The sequence below is a fragment of the Carlito syrichta genome, unplaced genomic scaffold, assembly GCF_000164805.1.
Source record: "Carlito syrichta isolate Samal-C Ts95f unplaced genomic scaffold, Tarsius_syrichta-2.0.1 Scaffold108052, whole genome shotgun sequence".
In the NCBI taxonomy this organism is placed as follows: domain Eukaryota; kingdom Metazoa; phylum Chordata; class Mammalia; order Primates; family Tarsiidae; genus Carlito; species Carlito syrichta.
The window spans coordinates 148,794-169,665 of record NW_007052148.1 but is presented as its reverse complement, the minus strand read 5'-3'; the positions used below and the strand labels follow the sequence as shown (position 1 = coordinate 169,665).

Below are 20,872 nucleotides of genomic sequence, written 5' to 3'. Positions count from 1 at the left end.
GCAGCCTCGACCTGCTGGGCTCCGGCAATCCTTTCACCTCAGCCTTCCGAGTAGCTGGAATTACAGGCACGCGCTACCATGCCCAGCTGGTTTTTTGATTATTGTAGAGATGAGGTCTCGCTGCCCAGGTGGGTCTCGAACCCGTGGGCTCAGGCAATCCACTCACCTCAGTCTCCCAAAGGCACGGGATTACAGGCTGAGCCACCGAGCCCGGCTGACACCTTGACTTTTATAAAACAAAGCCAGTGAAGATCCCAAGACCATGGATGTCCCACCCGCTGGAGGCATGACACCAGACACAAGGCTGTGCCTTGGCCATGGAGGAGTGAATGGAGCTCTGGTGTTGTAGCAGGTGTGTGAGAAACATGCTCCCCCTCCCAGTAACAAAAGCTGTGCCCCCCCCCAGGCCTCCTGATGGGAAGGCAACTTGCTGTCCACAGTGGGTACCTACACACCTACTGCATGACCAGCAGATCCCCAGTTCATTTTCAGGTGAAGAATGGAATCCAGACATGAAGCTCAACGTAGTGGCTCATGCCTGTCATCCCAGCATTTTGGGAGGTGGAGGTGAGAGGATTGCCTGAGCCCAGAGGTTTGAGACCAGCCTGGGCAACTTGGCAAGACCTTGTGTCTACAATAAATCAAAAAGTTAGCCGGGCACAGTGGTGTGTGCCTGTGGTTCCAGCTACTTGGAAAACTGAGACAGAAGACTCACCTGAGCTCAACAGGTCGCGGCTGCAGTGGCCATGAGTGTGCCACTGCACTACAGCTCAGGCAACAGAGTGAAACTCCAACTCAAAAAAAAAAAAAAAAGGAAGAAAGAAATTCAGACACAAGTTGACTCGCTGAGGCCACGGGTGGGGATGGCAGAGCTGGGACTCAAGCTCTGTGCTGTGCACCACCCTACCCACCTCAAAATGCCACTGGGGCCTCTGCACTCCCAATTTGTAGCCATCCTCTGGGGCTCAGCTCTGTCTCCAATCTCAGGATTTATTCCGGTAGATGGAAGATAGGGTCAGCATTTAATCTCTAAGCCACTCGCCAGCTGCTCGCATTTTGACTTGCAGTAGCCACTAGGAGGCTCTCTCCTCTCCCTTCCCAGCTAGAAATGTCCGCGGAGATGGAAGGAGGGTGAGGGAGAGGTGGGGAGATGGGCAGCCTCCGGAAGAGTCAGGCTCTCCCAAAACCTGCCCTCCTCTGCCCCTCCCAGGGCGGTTTGCAGTCCAGTCGCCCCATCTCCTTCCTGTTCAGCCCTCTGTGTCCAGTCCAGCTGTGTGTGAGGCCACGTCTGTCCCCAGGGAGCCAGCAGGACAGGGCGCCCTGATCAGACACGAGGGTCTGGGGCTAATGAAGTAGGACTTGACACTGGCTCTGCCCCTTCTAGCTTTGGACAAATGGCTCCACCCCTTTGAGTCTCAGTTTCCTTGTCTGTATCGTGAGGATAACAATCAGGTGGGAGTAAATGAGAAAACATAGGCAAAGCCCCTAGGAAGCTTCACTGATTGGTAGCTAGAGTCACCATGATTTCTCTGGGAGACATAAGGAGTGAGCAGAGGGCTTCCGAGCTCACAAGGATGGAGGAGCTCAGCCTGGGGGCAGGAAGAGGAGTCATTGGACAGAGAGTTTGGGACTAGCTGGGGACTCTGTAGCTCAAGGCTTGGGAATGTGAAAGGGAGGAAGAGTAGGTTCTGGTTGTTTTGAGTGTTCAGTCCGGTGTGGTGGCTCATGCCTGTAATCAAAGCACTTTGGGAGGCTGAGACAGGAGGATTGCTTGAGCCTAGGCGTTCAAGACCAGACTGGGCAACATAGCAAGACCTCATCTCTACAGTAAATCATTGTGGAAACTTTTCTGTCCTCTCAATAAATCCTGTTTTTTTTTAAAAAAAATTAGTTGGGCGTGGTGGCACATGCCTGTAGTCCCAGCTACTCGAGAGACTCAGGTGGAAGGATCGTCTGAGCCCAGGAGGTCAAGGCTGCGGCAAGCCATGATCATACCACTGCACTCCAGCCTGGGTGACAGTGAGACCTTGACTCCAAGAAAAAAGAGAAAGAATGAAATGAGTGAATGCATGTGAAACCCTTGAAACTGCTCATGGTCTATGGTGCATGCTTTAGAAGTGTTAGTGATGAGGATAAAGTGATGTGAGGGGTTTAGGCCAATATTCGAAGACCTCACCTGGGTCTTCATTCTCTTCAGGGCATGGAAGATTCCAGGTTTTTGAGGATCCAGGTCTACACCCAGGAGACCCTGTGAGCAGGAAACTGAGTAAGGATGTGAAGGCAAAAGGAGATCCTGGGGGCTGGAAGAGAGCGGGGTGGGGGGCAGAGGAAGGCTAGAAACCTGGAGGTAGCTGAGGATGAGCAGGCAAAGCCACCTCTTCCCACCACATGGCCCCTCGAAGGCCAGGGAGGCACAGCTCAGGAGCCCTTGCCAGGCCACCCACCGTCCCAGTTTGCCCAGGACTGTCCCGATTTTAGCACCAACAGTCCCGCATTCCCAGAAACACCTCAGCCCCGGGCAAATGGGACAATGGGCCACCCCGCCTGCCCCTGCCTCAAATCCCAGCTCCTCTTCCCCCTCCAGCCTGCTCAGAACAGTCCTGTCAGGCCCCAGGGCTCTTGGCCACAACTTACCTTCTTCCAAAAAGCTCTGGAAGGACAGGGCATTCAGGCCCCAGCTCAGATGTCTGGTGTCTCTGCACGTCCCGTGTTCCGGAGACAGGAATGGCTTCCTGGTCTCTGAGGCACAGGCTGTGCCCACGCTTTCCAGGGCCGGCAGATGTGGCACCTAATTTCCCAGCACTAATCCTTCAGAGGGCTCTCTGCCACGGGGATTAGTTGCTGGGGTCCCCGAGCAGCAGGGAAGGGGGGCAGATCTGCCAGGGGGTGCTGGGGGGCACCATGTGACCCAAACGCTCCAGGCTGGTGGGCAAAGGAATGCTCTCTCCTCAAGGAGCCTCTGCCGAGGCCAGTGTGGAAAAGAGAGGGAAGGGCCGCCAGGATCCAACCTTGGGCTCACCCCACACCAGCTTCTCAGCACCTCTGAGGAACCCAGGGCTCCGAGGAACACAGCTTAAAGACCACTGGGGTCAGCCTCATTGTTATTCACATGATGGGTGTTCAAGTCCCTGTTAGTCCCTGCCTGTGTGACCCTGGGTAAGTCATAGCCTCTTTACTTCGTCGATAATACGGGAATAATAGTAACATCTGGGTGCATGTGAGGATTAAATCGCAGGTCACCCATGGCCCAGCACCTGTAAGGGCTCTGTAAAGACCTTTCTCAGTGAACATTCTAGAAGGCCATTTATTTATTCATTTTGAGTTGGGGTCTCACTCTGTCACCCGGGCTGGAGTGCAGTGGCACGATCACAGCTCACCACAACCTCAACCTCCTGGGCTCAGGTGATCCTTCCACCTCAGCCTCCTGAGTAGCAGGGACTATAGGTGTGTGCCACCATGCCCAGATAATTTTTTGCTTTTTTGTAGAGATGAGGGCTCACCATGTTGCCCACACTGATCTCGAACTCCTGGGTTCAAGCAATCCTCTTGCCTTAGCCTCCTAAAATGCCATGATTACAGGCATGAGCCATCGTGCCCAGTCCCTAGAAGGTCACTACTATTGATCTTTTGATATAAAGCATTTTTGCCTTCCCAGCACTAGATAAGGCTGCACGTTGGAATTACTTGGGGAGCTTCTAAAACTCACTGGTGTCTGGATGCCCCCCCCCCCCGCCCCTGCAAAGGTCTCCAAGGGCATAGCCAGGATGCTGCGATCTTTGGCGACTCCTTGATGATTCTACTATGTGGCCAAGATTGAGAACCGTGTGTCTCCAACGTATCTGTGCATAGGAGCACCCAAGGCCAGTGGGTCAGGAAAGGACCAAGAGTCTCCATTTCTTTTCTTTTCTTTTTTTTTTTTTTGAGTTGGAGTCTAACTCTGTCGCCCAGACTGGAGTGCAGTGGCCACTCCCATCCACCTCAGCCTCGACCTGCTGGGCTCCGGCGATCCTTCCGCCTCAGCCTTCCAAGTAGCTGGAACTACAGGTGCGCACTACCAATAAATAAATTTTTTATTTATTGTAGAGATGAGGTCTTGCCAAGTTGCTCAGGCGGGTCTCAAACCCGCAGGCTCAGGCAATTCACTCACCTCAGCCTCCCAAAGGCGCAGGGTTACAGGCTGAGCCACCGAGCCCAACTTCCATTTCTTTTTCTTTCTTTCTTTTTTTTGGGGATGGGGGTTAGAGTCTCACTCTGTTGCCCTGGCTGGATGGAGTGCAGTGGCACACTCACAGCCACCACAGTCTTGACCTGCTGGGCTCAGCCAATCCTTCCACCTCAGCCTTCCAAGTAGCTGGAACTACAGACATGCGCCACCACACCCAGCTACTTTTTTTATTTATTGTAGAGATGAGGACTTGCCAAGTGGCTGAGCCCCTGGGCTCAGGCAATTCTCTCACCTCAGCCTCCCAAAGTGCTGGGATGACAGGCATGAGCCACCGCGCCAGGCTGAGAGTTTCCATTTCTAACATACTTCTGGGTGATGCTGGTACAGGAGCCACACTTGGAGGAGCAAGCCTCCTTTGCAGTTCATGAGTGACATCAGCCTCCACATCACTGTCTCAAGAGACCCTTGAATGATTACCTCCTTGTGCCCATGCTCAGGGCTGGTACATAAACTGGTGGATGCAAGCTTTCTAGATCTTCTGCAGCCCCCCTGGCCAAAAATCAGAGTGACTTTGTCCAAACTCCACTGGGTGGGGCTCAGAGAGGGAAAATGACTTGCTAGGGTCACACAGCCAGTTTAGTGACGACAGCAGAACCAGGACCCAGGCCTACCCTGCGGTGCCAGGCTGCTGGTTGAGCCTCCCTGTGGCTCAGGGCAGCTGGGTGACCGCCTCTCGGGCACAGATGTGCGCTGACACTGTGCCAGGTCGTGCTTAGCGCTTCTGTGCTGTGCTTTGGTTTGCACAGTCCTGGGAGGCAGCTTCCCAGCTGCCCCTTTCTTCCACAGAAGAAACTGACACTCCGAAAAGTGACCTCCTGAGGCAGGGCAGGGATTCGGACCCTGGAGTCTTCTGCTCCCCAGACGCCGACGAGTCTCCTGTCTTCCCACCTGCCTATGAGGTCCTCTAGGGCAGGGGCTGGATTGTCATTGTGTGGCAATCCAGTCATGGAGGATGCAAAAGAAGATCTAGAGGGCAAGCCTCCATCTGTTGACGTCCCGGGCCCTGAGCAGTCTGCAACCCTCGCCTCACCTCTCCGTGGACTCCTTCGTGCACCTGCTGCTCAGATCCCAACGCAGCTGCTTCTCACCGCGGAGGCCAGCCCCGCCCGTCTCCATTTAGCATGTCATATAGCAGAATGACCACTGGGTGGCAGGAGAAACCCGTGTGTAAAAACCTTTGCACCAGCCTGCGACTCCTTTAAAGGATAATCCCCTCAAGGGCTTCCTTCCTCCAGGCTCTTATCCAGGGGCTTTCCATCCGTGGATCAAGATCATTCCCCACTACAGCCCCATGAGGGAGAAATTATTCATTCACTTTAGAGAGGAGGCATCATATCTGTCCTTTGTTTAAAGAACCTCCCGTGGCTGTCTCCGGCTCTCTGGAAAATTTCAAAATCCTTATCTGCATAGTCTAAACCTACCCTGTGGACAGACCCTTGAGTCAGACAGCAGGAGTTTAAATCCAGCTCCACCACTTATTACTGATGTGACTTTGGTTGGATTTTTTGGCTTCTCTTGGACCTTGATGTGCTCTTCTGTAAAATGGGTAATGACACAGAGCCTACTTACCCCCTTGGGGCAGGAGTGAGGATTGCATGAGATAATAAACCTAAAGCATACAGCTAGGCAGCTGGCAGACAGCTAGCTGGGATGCAGGAAGTGTTAGTCATTGCCATTAGCATTAGTCTCACTGCCCTCTCCTCTTAGGGAGAAAATTACTGTCCTCCCCCTCAGCATCAGCACTGTTAAGAAAGAAGAACAAAAGCCGTTAAGAAAAAAGAACAAAAATCTCAGCACTTTGGGAGGCTGAGGCAAAAGGATTGCCTAAGCCCAGGGGTTCAAGACCAGCCTGGGCAACTTGGAGATACCTCGTCTCTACCCCGAAAAGGTTGCCCCTTTTCATTTACTTTTTTATTTTTTTTATTTTTTTATTTTTCTGAGTAGGAGTCTCACTCTTGTTGACGCCACCACGACCACGAATTTTTTGATTTATTGTAGAGATGAAGTCTCGCCAAGCTACTCAGGCTGGTCTTGAAACTGTGAGCTCAGGGAATTCTCTCACCTCGGCCTCCCAAAGGGCTGGGATTATAGGCGTGAGCCACCGAGCCCAATCTAATTTAATTTCATTTTAATTTAATTAATGTATTTATTTTAATTATTCTATTATTTTATTTTATTTATTTTAGACAGGGTCTTGCTCAGTCACCCAGGTTGGAGCGCAGTGGCGCAATCATAGCTCAACTGTAGTCTCAAACTCCTGGGCTCCAGGGATCCTCCTGCCTCAGCCTTCTGAGTAGCTGGGACTACAGGCACATGCCACCACACCCAGCTAATGCTTTTGTTTAATTATTTTTAATTTTTTAATGTTCATTATGCAGGTACCCTTGTTGATGAGGTGTGCCCACCCTCCTCCAGCAGATTCCTACTACTACCAATCCCACCTCCCCCACCATTGGTAGTTTCCTGCTAACTGCCAATCCTTTTATTATAGTATTACAATAATTGTTCAAGGTCCGCTTATGAGTAAAAACATGTGATACTCAGTTATTTGTTTCTGTGAAAGATCACTCAGTATTATAGAATCTAAGTCCATCCAGGTTGCTGTGAAGTTCATGATTTTGTCCTTCTTTATGGCTGTGTAAAATATTCCATCATGTCTGTGTACCACATTTTTTATCCAGTCCTCTTTTGATAGGCAGCACAGTTGGTTCCATGTTCTTGCTACTGTGAACAATGCTGTGATAGATGTACATGTGCAGGTTTCTTTTTTATAGAGTGATTTGAGTTCTTCCGGGTATATCCCTAGTAGGGGGATTGCCAGGTCATATGGAAGGTCGATTTTTAGATCTTTTAGGAATCACCACACTGTTTTCCACAGAGACGGTACTAGTTTACACTCCCACCAACAATGTAGAAGTATTCCCTTTTCATCACATCCTCTCCAGCATCTGTTCTTTTTTTGAGTTATTGATGATGGCCATCCTGACTGGAGTTAGGTGGTATCTCGGTGTAGTTTTAATTTGCATTTCTTTGATGACTAGTGTGGTTGAGCATTCTTTCATGTATCTGTTGGCTGCTCATACGTCTTCTTTTGAGAAGTGTCTATTCATATCTTTTGTCTACTTTGTAGTGGGGCTGTTTGTTTTTTTCTTTTTGGCACATTTGAGTTCCTTGTAGATCCTAGGTGTTAGGCCTTTGTCAGACATACAGTTGACAAATATTTTTTCCCAGTCTGTGGGTTGTCTCTCTGCTCTGTTGATGGTTTCTTTGGCTTTGCAGAAGCTTGTCAGTTTGATGAGGTCCCACTTGTCTATCTTTTATCTCTTACGGCATGGGCACTTGGGGTTTTGATCAGGATTGATTGCCAGTTCCAATTTCCATAAATGTGTCTCCTGCATTTTCTAAGGTTCTTATAGTTTGAGGTTTTACATTCAGGTCTTTGATCCATTTAGAGTTGATTTTTGTGTACGGTGATAGGAAGGGGTCTTGTTTTAATCTTCTGCGTGTGGTCAGCCAGTTTTCCCAGCACCATTTACTGAATAGGTTCTCCTCTCCCCAGTGGTTGGTGGTGGAGGCTTTGTAGAAGATGAGTTGGCTGAGAAATTGAGGCTTTGCTTCTGAGATCTTTATCCTTTTTCGTTGATCTATATGCCTGTTCTTGTACCAATACTTGGCCATTCTGATTATTGTAGCTTTATAATAAAGTTTAAAGTCTGGAGGTATAATACTTCCTGCTTTTTTTTTTTTTTTTAACTGAGGATTGTTTTGGCTATTCGTGGTCATTTATGTTTCCATATGAATTCCTGTATTGTTGTTTCCAGATTTGAGAAGAATGCTGCTGGTAATTTAATGGGTATTGCGTTAAATCTATAGATTGCCTTAACAATGTTGATTCTTCCAATCCATGAGCATGGACTATTTTTCCATTTGTTTGTGTCATCTTTGATTTCTTTGAACAGTGTTTTATAGTTTTCATTGTAAAGGTCTTTCAAATCTCTGGTTAGGAAGATACCAAGGTATTTGATTTTTTTGTGTGGCAATTGTGAATGGGATTGTGCTTTTTATTTGGGTTTCTGTGTGTTTATTGTTGGTGTTTAGAAATGAGACTGTCTTTTGCACATTTATTTTATACTCTGAGACTTTGCCAAAGTCCTTTATCAGTGCAAGGAGGTTTTTGACAGATTCTCTTGGGTTTTCAAGGTATAGCATCATGTCGTCTGCAAAGAAGGATAACTTGATTTCCCCTTTTCCTATTTGGATACCCCTGATCTCCTTATCTTGTCTGATTGCTCTAGCTAGGACTTCCAAAATTATGTTGAAAAGGAGGGGTAAGAGTGGGCATCCTTGTCTTGTTCCAGTTTTCAGGGGAAATGGTTCTAATTTCTGTCTGTTTAGCAATATGTTGACTGTGAATTTCTCATAGATGACTCTTACTATTTTGAGGTATGTTCCATCTATGCCTAGATGTTCGAGGGTTTTTATCAAGAAGGGATGCTGGATTTTATCAAAAACTTTTTCTGCATCTAATGATATAATCATGTGATTTTTGTTTTTACACCTGTTGATGTATTTAATTACATTTATGGTCTTATGAAAGCTGAACGAGCCCTTCATCCTGGTGATGAAGCCTACTTGGTCGTGGTGGATGATTTTTGAGATGTGTTGTTGAATCCGGTTTGCTAGGATCTTGTTGAGAATTTTAGCATCTATGTTCATCAAGGATATTGGCCTGTAGTTCTCCTTCTTTGTTGAATCTTTACTTGGTTTGGGTACCAATGTGATGTTAGCTTCATAAAAAGATTTAGGGAGAGTTACATCTTTCTCAATTGCCTGGAATACTTTCAATAGGATTAGTATCAGTTCCTCCTTGTATGTTTTGTAAAATTCTGCTGGAAACCATATGGTCCAAGGCTTTTTTTTTTTTTTTTTTTGGTAGGTAGGTAGTTTTCTTATGACATAGTCAATTTCCTGGGTTGTTATTGGTCTATTCAGGGTCTCAATTTCTTCTTGTTTCAACCTGGGGAGGTTGTATCATGTCAAAAAGTTCTCCATTTTCTTTAGGCTTTCAAGTTTGTTTCCATACAAGTGAACATAGTAGTCTCTGATAATCTTTTGTATTTCTTCAGGGTCAGTTGTGACTTCATCTTTTGCATTTCTGATTGTGTTTATTTGGGCTTTTTCTCTTTTTCTTGGTCAGTCTAGCTAGGAGAACATCAATCTTGTTTATCCTTTCAAAGAATCAGCTTTTTGTTTTGTTGATTTTTTTTGTATTATCTTTTTGTCTTCTATGTCCCAAATTTGGGCTTTTATTTTGGTGATCTGGATTCTTCTGCTGAAGTTAGGGTTTTGGTGGTCCTGCTTTTCCAGCTTCCTTAGGTGATTTGTTAGGCTGTTAACTTGTGATCTTTCCATTTTCTTCATGTGTGTTTGTAGAGATATGAATTCCTCTCTTAGTACTGTCTTCATGGCATCCTAGAGGTTTTTTGATAAGATGTTTCTTCATTTTCACTTGTTTCCAGGTATCTTTTTTTTTTTTTTTTTTTTTTTTGAGGTGGAGTCTCACTCTGTCGCCCAGACTGGAGTGCAATGGCTGCTCCCGGCCACCGCAGCCTCGACCTGCTGGGCTCCAGCGATCCTTCTGCCTCAGCCTTCCAAGTAGCTGGAACTACAGGCGTGCGCTTCCATGCCCAGCTAATTTTTGATTTATTGTGGAGATGAGATCTCACTAAGTTGCCCAGGCGGGTCTCAAACCCACGGGCTCAGGCAATTCACTCACCTCAGCTTCTCAAAGCGCAGGATTACAGGCTGAGCCACTGAGCCCGGTTTCCATGTATCTTTTAATCTGTTTTGATTTCCATGTTGACCCAGGAGTTGCTTAGCTTCATGCTGTTTAGTGTCCATGTCTTTGTGAATTTGGGGGGAACTTTGTTGGTGTTGATATTTATTTTTATTCCACTGTGGTCTGAGAAGGTGCATGGCAGGATCTCAATCTTATGAAATTTGTTTATGCTTGATTTATGGCTGAGGATGTGGTCTATCTTAGAGTATATTCCGTGTGGTGATGAGTAGAATGTGTATTCTGTGTTTGTTGGGTGGAGTGTTCTGTAGATATCAATCAAGTCCATATGGTCAAGCATCACATTGAGGTTCTGGATCTCCTTGTTGATTTTTTGTCTAGGGTTGTGATGGGGAATTTAAGTCCCCAGCTATGATGGTGTTAGAGTCAATATTTTTTTAAATTTACCTAGAAGCTGCTTTATGAATGTTGGTACTCCTATGTTGGGTGTATATATGTTTAGGATGCATATTTCTTGTTGATGGATTGAACCTTTTATCATTATGTAGTGATCTTCTGTATCTTTTTAAATTTTTTAAATATACCTTAAAGGATATTTTGTCTGATATTAAGATTGTGACTCCTGCTTTCTTTTGTGTTCCATTTGCCTGAAATTTTGTTTCCCATCCTCTTACTTTGGGTCTATGAATGTCCTTTCTGGTGAGATGAGTCTCTTGGAGACAATATATTATTGCCTCATGATATTTTATTCATTTTGCCATTCTATGTCTTTTCAGTGGTGCATTTAGTCCATTCACATTCAGGCTAATTATTGAAATGTGAGAATTTATTCCCATCATGAGGTTCTTATAGAGTTTGTTGTTGTGGTTGCTATTTGTTTGTTGTATTTTTTATTTTGGGGGTTGATTCATGTGTGTTTTCAATCTTTTTCCTGCATTCTTGTGAAGGATGTTATCGTTCTTTTTTTTTTTTTCCTTTCTTCTGTGTTTAATACTTTCTTAAGTGTTTCTTGTAGAGCCGGTCTGGAGGCAGCCTAAGCTCTTAGGGATTGAATGTCTGGGAAAGATTTTAATTCTCCACTACTGATGAAGCTTAGCTTAGCTGGATAGGTAATTCTTGGTTGAAATTGTTTATCTTTGAGAACTTTGGGTTCTCAAAGTTCTCCAAGTTCTCCTAGCCTGAAGTGTTTCTGTAGATAAATCTGCTGCTATTCTAATTGGTCTTCCTCAATAGGTAGTCTGACCTTTTTCTCTAGCTGCGTTTAGGATGTTTTCATTTATAGCTATTTTGTGTAAACGAATTATTATGTGTCTAGGAGTTGATCTTCTCATTTGTTATCTTGCAGGGGTTCTCTGAATCTCTTGTGTTTGAACAATAGTGTCACTGATGACATGAGGGAAGTTTTCTTGGATAATTTCATGGAATCTTTGTTCCAGGATGGTCTGTCTCTCTATCTGCCTCAGGGATTCCAATTAATCTTAGGTTTGGTCTCTTGAAATAATCAGTCATCTCGCCAGGCTCGGTGGGTCAGCCTGTAATCCCGCACTTTGGGAGGCTGAGGTGAGTGGATTGCCTAAGCCTTCGGGTTCGAGACCCACCTGGGCAACTTGGTGAGACCTCATCTCTACAATAAATCAAAAAATTAGCCGGGCGTGGTAGCGTGCACCTATAGTTCCAGCTACTTGGAAGGCTGAGGCAGAAGGAGAGCCGGAGCCCAGCAGGTTGAGGCTGTGGTGGCCAGGAGCTGCCATTGCACTCCAGTCTTGATGACAGAGTGAGACGCCAACTCAAAAAAAAAAAAATCAGTCATCTCTTGGAGGTGTTGTTCTGTCTTTTTAAGCTTCTTTTTTATGTTTTTAAAAGTTTGGGTTAGTTCCATATTTTGGTCCTCAAGCTCTGAGATTCTTTCTTTTGCTTGGCTAATTTTACTTTCCATGCTTATCAGTTTGTTATTTATTTCATTCACTGTATTCTTTATAACTGTTATCTCAGTTATCAACTCCATTCTTTCCTATTGTCTCCTCAATTCTATTTATTCTATTAATGTCTTGATATCTAGGTTTGTTGTTTGAGACCAGTCATTCTGGGGGCTCTTCATTAGTTTGCATTCTGAAGTCTGTATTCCCAGTGTCTGACCTCCCAGGGGTTTGTGTGAGACCCATATTCTACTTTTGGTTTTTCTTCATTTGTGTAGATATTTCTCCCCCCACCCCCACCACTTTTTTTTTTTTGCCCCTTCTTTAATTCTGTTGCTCAGGGATGGGGAGATAGCTCTTACTTTTGTTTTCTCCATATCCTATTTTTCCTTATGTGGATCCTCTGGCTTTGTTCAATTCTGAAGCTGGACTGTGGGTTAGGGGCTGTACTTCTTGCAGTTTTGAGATTTAATTGAGGGAGGAGTTGTGATTCAGAAACTATCTGCAGATCCCAATATCCGGTTGATAGGTGTGTGGGCCCCCTGGAACCCACTTCCCACTGCCTTACAATCTGTCCACGCAGTGGGGGTATAGGTTTGCTCCCTGAAAGCAAAATGAGGTAAGAAAAAGGAAAAGAATGGAAAAAGGAAGGAGGGGGACGAGAGGAAGGCAGAGAAAGAGAAGAATATGAAGGAAAACAGACAGGCATACCAATTAACAAACGAAAAGAGACCCAAACGAAGACAGAAAAGATTTTTTTAAAAATAACTAAAATACCCAGGCTCGGTGGCTCAGCCCATAATCCCGTGCCTTTGGGAGGCTGAGGTGAGTGGATTGCCTGAGCCCGCGGGTTCGAGACCCGCCTGGGCAGCGAGACCTCATCTCTACAATAAATAAAAAAATCAGCCGGGCGTGGTAGCACATGCCTGTAATTCCGGCTGCTTGGAAGGCTGAGGCAGATGGATCACCGGAGCCCAGCAGGTCGAGGAGGCGGTGGCCGGGAGCGGCCACTGCACTCCAGTCTGGGCAACAGAGTGAGACTCCAACTCAAAAAAATAATTAAATAAATAAATAAAATAACTAAAACGTACAGACAATTATTCAAACACACAAACCGAGAAAAAAAAAACCCTATTGATGTACTCTCCCTCCAAAAATACCGATACACAAATAGGAAGTCTAAAAAAAGGCAATAGAATAACAGAAACAAAGCAAGTATGAAAACATAATCAAAACAGAAAGAGAAAGAGAAAAAAGAAAACTAAAACAAAAAATGAGCAAAACAGACAAACAAAATAAAGCAAACTCACTCTGAAAGCGTTCCTGGAAGTCCAACTTCCTTTCAGCTCTGCTCTCCAGCCCCTCCTCTCTGCTCTCAGTGCAGGCTGATAGGATTGCTCTCAGCATGGGTCAGGTGCCCCACAGACTTCTGTGGGAGGAGGGTGGACCAGATCTGGACTCACCCAGCTTGCTGCCTGTCCAATCTCCCACTCAGATCTGACATATCTGTGTTCGTTCCAGCATTGGGGAGGGGCTTCTGTCTCTCTGAGTTTGATGATATTACCTCTAGGTCCCAAGTGGGAGGCTGGGTGGGGTTGGGTGGAGCAATGCAGGGCAATGCAGGTCTCTGCCTGGTCCTCAGATAGAGAAAATGGCTCCTGGTTGGCGTTTCCTCACTGGTGGGTGGGGCCCCTCTCCAGCTCTCCCCATCTTCTCCTTGGTTCAGGTTCAAGGCTCTAGCTGCTTTCCTGTCACAGGTGATGGTGTGGACTAGGCGCCAAGCAATGAGAATCAGCTGTATTCGACACACTCTTCTCCGAGAATGGTTATCAGAATAGCCAAACCCTGCTCAAGTCACTCACTAAAGTGCACGCGTAGAATCAGGTCTGAGTGTTTACAGAACTAACTTGACTCCTTTGATCCTACAATGTCTGAATGCTTCTGAGTAGAAATATTTGAGCTAGCTGAAGGTACTGAGTGAATTTTTCTTTGGTCAAGGAGTTTGTGGATTGCCTATTTTTTATTTTTAAAGATGGGATCTCACTTTGTTACCCAGGCTGGTCTCTAACTCCTGGTCTCAAGCAATCCTCTGACCTGAGCATCCCAAGTATAAGCTAATAGTATTAAATTGGGTGGTAGGATGGGCCTCATGGGGAAGTAAGGGAGTTAGCTACATGGACAACAGAGGAAGAGTGCTTAAGGCAGGGAGAATAGCTAATACTCAGGCCTCAGGGTGGGGTGTGCCCAGCAGGTCAAGGGAGAGGCAGGGAGGCCAGTGGCTTTGGCTAACCCAGGGGCAGTGTGGCAGCTGAGGTTGGGAATTGTTACCAAACCAAACTGGGTTCATTTGCCTGAACTCAGTGAAAGCCAAACACCAAAGCACCAGGTTTTTGAAGTAAGAAAGGTCTATCGTGAGTCAACTGACAAGGAAACAGGAGGAAAGGGCTATGTCACTCATAAGCTTAGGGTAATAAGGCATGATCTGATTGGGTCTTGCAGTGAGGTGAAGCTAGGGGTCAATCTGATTGGATCCTGGATCCTGCCATGGGGCTCATTTTTTTTTTTTTAAGTGGGAATCTCACTCTACCCCCAGCCTGGAGTACAGTGGCATGCGCACAGCCACCGCAGACTCTACCTGCTGGGCTAGGGCAATCCTTCCATCTCAGTCTTCCAAGTAACTGGAACTACAGCCATGCACCACCATGCCCCGCTAATTTTTTGAGTTACTGTCGAGACAAGGTCTCTTGCCAAGTTGCTCAGGATGATCTCAAACCCCTGAACTCAGGCAATCCTCTCACCTCCGCCTCCCAAAGTGCTGGAATTACAGGCGTGAGCCACTGCACCTGACTGCAGATCATTTTTAATTCGATCCCTGCTTCTCAGGCCAAACGCTTAGGTTCTGCCCCTGGCTGCTCGCTTGGTTGGTCAGGGCACACTCGAGTTATGTAACCTTCTATCTGGGGATCCCTGGCACCTAAAAACAAATCACAACTTTGTTACATAAAAATTGAGCCAGATTGGTCTGATGCCATGGCATAAGTAAGGGGTCAAGAAGGTCACATGGACCCTTCTGGGCCACAGGAAGGACCTTCGCTCTGCCCATGAGTAAGGTGGGAGGCTTCTTAGAGTTTGAGGCAGAAGAGTAACATGATAACTCACATTTTCTTTTTTTTTTTTTTTGAGTTGAGGTCTCACTCTGTTGCTTGAGCTGGAGTGCAGTGACAGATTACAACTCATCACAGCCTCGGCTTCCTAGGCTCAGGTGATCCTTCTGCCTTAACCTTCCTGGTAGCTGGGCCTACAGGTGCACGCCACCACACCCAGCTTATTTTTTTAATTTTATGCAAAGACGAGATCTTGCTATATTGCCTTGCCCAGGCTGGTCTCAAACTCCTGGGCTCAAGAATCCTCCCACTTCAGCTTCCCAAACTGCTGGAATTATAGGCATGAGCCACTTTACCCTACCCTAACTCACAGTTCTAAAGAAACACTCTGGGTTTGGTGTTGAGAACTGACTAGAGTGCAGAGGTTAGGGAGGGAGGCCAGTTAAGAGACTGCTACACTTGTTCAGGTGAGGGGTGGAGGTGACTTGGACCAGCAGCAGAGGCAGTGGGAACATGGAAGATTCCGGGTGTAGAGTCACCCCTTAGTCTCCGTGTGGTTCCAGGAACCACTGCAGATGCTCAGCTCCCTGACATAATATGATATAGTATGTATGTATTTTGAGTTGGAATCTCACTCTGTCATCCAGGCTGGAGTGCAGTGGCACACTTACGGCCACCACAGCCATGACCTGCTGGGCTCAAGGTATCCTATTGCCTCAGCCTTCCAACTAGCTGGAACTACAGGCACATGCCACCATGGCCTGCTAATATTTTGATTTATTATAGAGATGAGGTCTTTCCAAGTTGCCCGGGCTGGTCTCGAGGTGTAGTATTTATAACTGGCACACATCCAGCATATACGTTAAGTCACCTCTAGATTACTTACAGAACCTAACGCGATGTAAATACTATGGAAGCAGTTGTTATACCGTATTTCTTAGGAAATAATGACAAACAAAAGTCTGAACATCTTCGGTATAGTTTTTAAACAATATTTTCTTTTTTTTTTTTTTTTTTTTTTTTAGGTGGAATCTGTTTTTCTTTCTTTCTTTCTTTTTCACAGTGTGAGCCGCTGCACCCAACTAAACAATATTTTCTATCTGTGGTTGTTTGAAGCCACAGATGTGGAACCCATGGATACAGAGGGCTGGCTGTACTCTGAAGGCACAGCTAGTAGGATTTGCTGATAGATTGGCATTGGGTATGAGCAAAAGAGAGGAGTTGGGAAGTGAGTTTTCCTGTGGGATCAGGAAGCCTGCATGGGGTAGGAGCAGGGATGGGCCAAGGGTTCAGTACTGGTCGTGCTCATTACAAGATGTCTGAGTGAAGGCGTGGAAGTAGGCTGTTGGATATTTGCATCTGGAGCTGAGAGATCTGTAGTGAAGATATAATTTAGAAAACCATTGGCATGGAACAGTAAATAATATTTAAAGCCACCATTGGCTGGGCACAGTGGCTCAGGCCTATAATCCCAGCATTTGGGGAGGCCAAGGAAGAAGGATCACTTGAGTCCAGGAGTTTAAGACCAGCCTGGGCAACGTAGCAAGACCTCATCTCTATAAAAAAATTTAAAAATTAGCCAGGCATGATGGCTCACACCTGTAATGCCAGCACTTTGGGAAGCAGAGACGAGAGGATTACTTGAGCCCATGGGTTCAAGACCAGCCTGGGCAACTTGGCGAGACCTCATCTCTACAATAAGTTTAAAAAATTAGCTGGGCATGGTGGTGAGTGCCCGTGGTTCCAGCTACTTGGAAGGTTGAGGAAGAAGGATCACCTGAGCCCAGCAGGTCAAGGCTGTGGTGGCTGTGAGCATACCACTGCACTTCAGCCTAGGTGATAGAGTGAGACTCTGACTCAAAAAAAAATTAACTAAGTGTGGTGGTGCGTGTCTGTAGTTCCAGCTACTTGGTGAAAGGACAGACCAAGAGTGGGAAGCCATTTTTTGTCTTGTTCTTAAACTATGACACGATGATGGGAAAGTAGAAGCTATGTTTTGGAGAAATGCATACTTTAGATAAAGAATAACTCTGCCAACTTTGTCTTTTCAGAAACACAGACTTCCTGATGCCAGAGGTATCTCATAATGGCAATCAAGCTTGCCTAGAGCAAAGGGAATTTACAAGGCCTAAGACATCATGCACTGGGCAAGGATTGTAGAAGTTACGAAACTTATAATTACAAAAGTTATGCAGATCACAGGACTTGTGACCACTCAGAGGGAGACAGGTGGGGATTTGATCTTCCAGTAGACTAGGCACTATCTACAGGGAAGCCAAGGATCCCCCGAAGTCACCCACTGGGAATGCCTAGGAGATAAGGGGAAGTGCACCCTCCATTAGCTCTAAGGAATGTCGTTCGGGAAGGTACAGGAGCATTAGAATCCTTGTCATGCCCTTCTCTAGGGGCTATGATAATATGGACAGACATTAATGGGTTTCTGTGTCACAGGGTCTCCAAGACATTCACAGGTGGTCAATAAAGAAGTCACGGCAGTCATGTCTACCTAACTGCAACATCTCCAAGGAACAGGATTTAAGCCAGGACTCGAGGGGGCTATGATGTCACATTCATTTAGAGTGTAGGCCCACTGGTACCACACTCATCCGGAGTGTAGGCCTGCTATGGGGCCACACTCACCTAGAGTGTAGGCCTACTTCCTGTCTGTGGGGAGTGAACTTTTCTTAAATAAATCTTTTCTTCTTTCACCTCTTTGTGTGTTGCAATTCTTTGCATTACTCGGATCTCTGGGTTGCCAGCACGCACCTCCAGCACGCCAGCTCCAGCGGTGCTGCACCCCTCTCCATCCGTGCCTCCACCCTCACCCTATCCATATGCTAACACTTGGAAGGCTGAGGCAGGAGGATCACCTGAGCCCAGGAGGTCGAGGTTGTAGTGAGCCATGATCATGCCACTGTGCTCCAGCCTGGGTGACAGGGTGAGATCCCCCACTCCAAAAAAAATGACCACTACCAAGGTAGTGAGATGGAGAAAAGACAGAATCTGTGGACTAAGCTCAGAGGTTCGGGAGATCTGGGTGCTGGGCGAAAGCAGAGATTGCAAAGCCACACAGCATGAGTTCAGAACGGTCACTGCTGAGGCAGTGACAAGCAGAGGGTCAGGTGAACAAGGTGTTGAGTTGTTCAACTCCTCATCATCCTCTGGAGAGAGAGCAAGGGCCCCAGGCACAGCTGGAGACACCACAGAATGTGCTCAGAAGGTGCCTTGCCTTGCTGCTCTGCTTTCTTACAGGCAAGTGTGAAGTCAATCCTCCAATTTAAGAAAACCTGACCTGAGCTCAGGCACCAGGAAAATTGCTTACAGTGCTGAGGTCACCCGGAGACCTTGTGGGATGTGGAGACCAGGTGGTGCCATTTCTGCCTTGGGGAGAGGCGCCCTTCTGGAGCCCACCCACTATCAAGCTGATTTTCCAAGGACCAGTCCCCGACTTAGGGGCTTCCAAACATAAGCCCCCCCTAACAGGAGCAGAAATCAACAGGTCTTATACAGGGATTTCCAATGGCTGCTGGCACTGTTGGAGGAGACACTGTGGAAGGAGGGAGGCCTGGGGTGAGAGGTCAAGGACCACCATGGAGACCATGTCAAGGCTGAGGAAAGAGCCCAAGACTCAGATGAAGGAGTAGCCTGGAGCCCTTGGGCTTGTGCCTACAACGCCACGAGCATCTTGACTTGACCAGGTCTTTGTCCAGAAGCGGCAGGCGATATTGGTCAGGGGGCTCTTCCCTTGGCTGGCCAACAAAGCATCTGAAGCTGTGTCACTATCCAGTATCACCTGAGCTAAGTGTTCACGACACCTTGACACCTCAATGTAAGAATCCTGGCTGTCCCGTGGCAATTTCCTTCAGGAGCACTGAACGGCTGTGGATCGTGGGTTTCACCTCTCTAGGGGAGGGCAATCTGCACAAAATATAAAAGTCCATGTACTTATGTAAAATAAAAATGACTCTTGGGACCCCAAATTCACTTTGCCAAAGGAAAAGTTAAGCTTGGGACTTGAGTCACGCAAAATAAACAAACAAACAAACAAACAAAAAACCTGCCTTCCTTTGTTTCCCAAACAGATAGCTATAATTTCACATGCTTACTTTATTTTATGTTAAAATGTGGATTTACTGAGCAGGAGGCCAATGCTTAATTGACTTTTTCTTCCACTCCCTTCTTTTCACATGTAAAAGAATGTAACCCCTTGCCTCATTGCCCTCCCACTTTTTTTTTGTCTTCTCCTCCAGCTTGCTGTTTACCCTTAATTAATTAAATTTTTTTTGTTTGTTTTAGTCAGAGTCTCACTCTGTCACCTAGGCTGGAGTGTAGTGGCATGCTCATGGCCACCGCAGCCTTGACGTGCTGTGCTCGGAAGATCTTTCCACCTCAGCCTTCCAAGTAGCTGGAACTACAGGTGCACAATTCATGCCCAGTGAATTTTTTCATTTACTGTAGAGATGAAGTCTCACCATGTTGCTCAGGCTGGTCTCAGACCCCGGGGCTCAGGCAATCCTCTAACCTCTCCCTCCCAAAGTGCTGAGATTACAAGCATGCGCCACCGCACCCAGCTGCCGCCCTTGCTATAAGGTGGCAAAGAACTTAGATGACTTGTATCCATGTCCCAGAACTTTATGGAAGGCAGAACTTAAGAGGAATAAAGTAGGATATTTGGCAGAAGAAATCTTGAAGCTACCAAGCATTCAGGATGCCGCATGTCTTCTCTGAATGGTTTATTGTAAAATATGAGAAGAAAGAAACTATGTAAAGATGAAATTTATAATTTAAAAGGAAGCAGAACTTAAAGATTTGGAAAATTCTCAAGCCTGCCCAAGTACAGAATTTAAAACGTATTTAGGAGAGAAAACTAAGGGTAGGACCAAATGACAGACCATTTGATAAGAAAATCAGTATACCTAGGAGGAAGCCAGGTTCATTCATCAAGATAGAGGGGGAATTGCCCCAAAGGCATTTCCAAGATCCTCTGGAACTGCCAGGAGCATCACAGCCCCAGAGTGCTAGGGCCTTGGGAGCAGAATAGTTGACCCAAGGCACCTGTGGGACCTCAGGGCTTACTGCCAAGGGCCACCTCCCTGACTTCTGGTATAGCATGGCTCAGCTGTTCCTAGTGTGGCTCACACAGAACGAGGTACAACTCAGGTCACTGCTCTGGAGGACACAAGCAATGAGCCTTGGTGTCATCTATGTAGTGCTAATTCTTTTTTTCTTTTTGTGAGTCAGGCTGTCACTTAGTTGCCCAGGCTGGAGTGCAGTGGCACCATCATAGCTCACTGCAGCCTCCAACTCCTGGGCTTAAGCAATCCTCCTGTGTCAGCCTCCCAAGTAGCAGAGACTACAGGCACCACCACACCCAGCTCATTTTTTAGATTTTATTTTTGTAGAGATGAAATCTCACTATGTTGTCCAGGCTGGCGTGTGGGGCTAATTCTGCAGGCATGCAGAGTGTAAGAGCTGTAGCGTCATGACTTCCTCCACCTAGATTTCAAGGCATGGCTCAGAGAGCCTGGGGGCCCAGGCAGAGACCTGCAGCAGGGATAGAACCACCACAGAGAGCACCCCAGGGCAATACCTGGTGGAACCATGGGGTCAGGGCCTCTGCAGAGGGCACCCACTAGGCAGTGCCTAGCGAAGATATGGGCCAAAGTACCCCAACTAGACCAAGTGGGTTCTTGGCTTTTTTCGCAGGAAAGAATTCAAGAATGAGCTGACAAGGTAACATGAAGGCAAGTTTATCAAAAGAAAAGAGGAACAGCCTGAGTCTGGAGGCTCACGCCTGTAATCCCAACATTTTGGGAAGCCAAGGTGAGAG

The 20,872-nt window shown here is 46.6% G+C and overlaps 1 protein-coding gene across 1 annotated transcript in view; it reads right to left on the bottom strand.

Annotated features, from left to right (window-relative positions):
• Nucleotides 1-5,172, bottom strand: part of LACTBL1 (lactamase beta like 1) — a 21,175-nt gene extending 16,003 nt beyond the window's left edge. Inside the window, exons 1-3 of the mRNA XM_021717380.1 lie at nucleotides 4,837-5,172; nucleotides 2,635-2,788; nucleotides 2,177-2,262 (exon numbers count right to left, since the gene is read on the bottom strand). Of these exons, the coding sequence (XP_021573055.1) occupies nucleotides 2,177-2,262; nucleotides 2,635-2,788; nucleotides 4,837-5,172 (576 nt within the window). The remainder of the gene's footprint in view (nucleotides 1-2,176; nucleotides 2,263-2,634; nucleotides 2,789-4,836) is intronic.
• Between the last annotated feature and the right edge of the window lie 15,700 nt (nucleotides 5,173-20,872).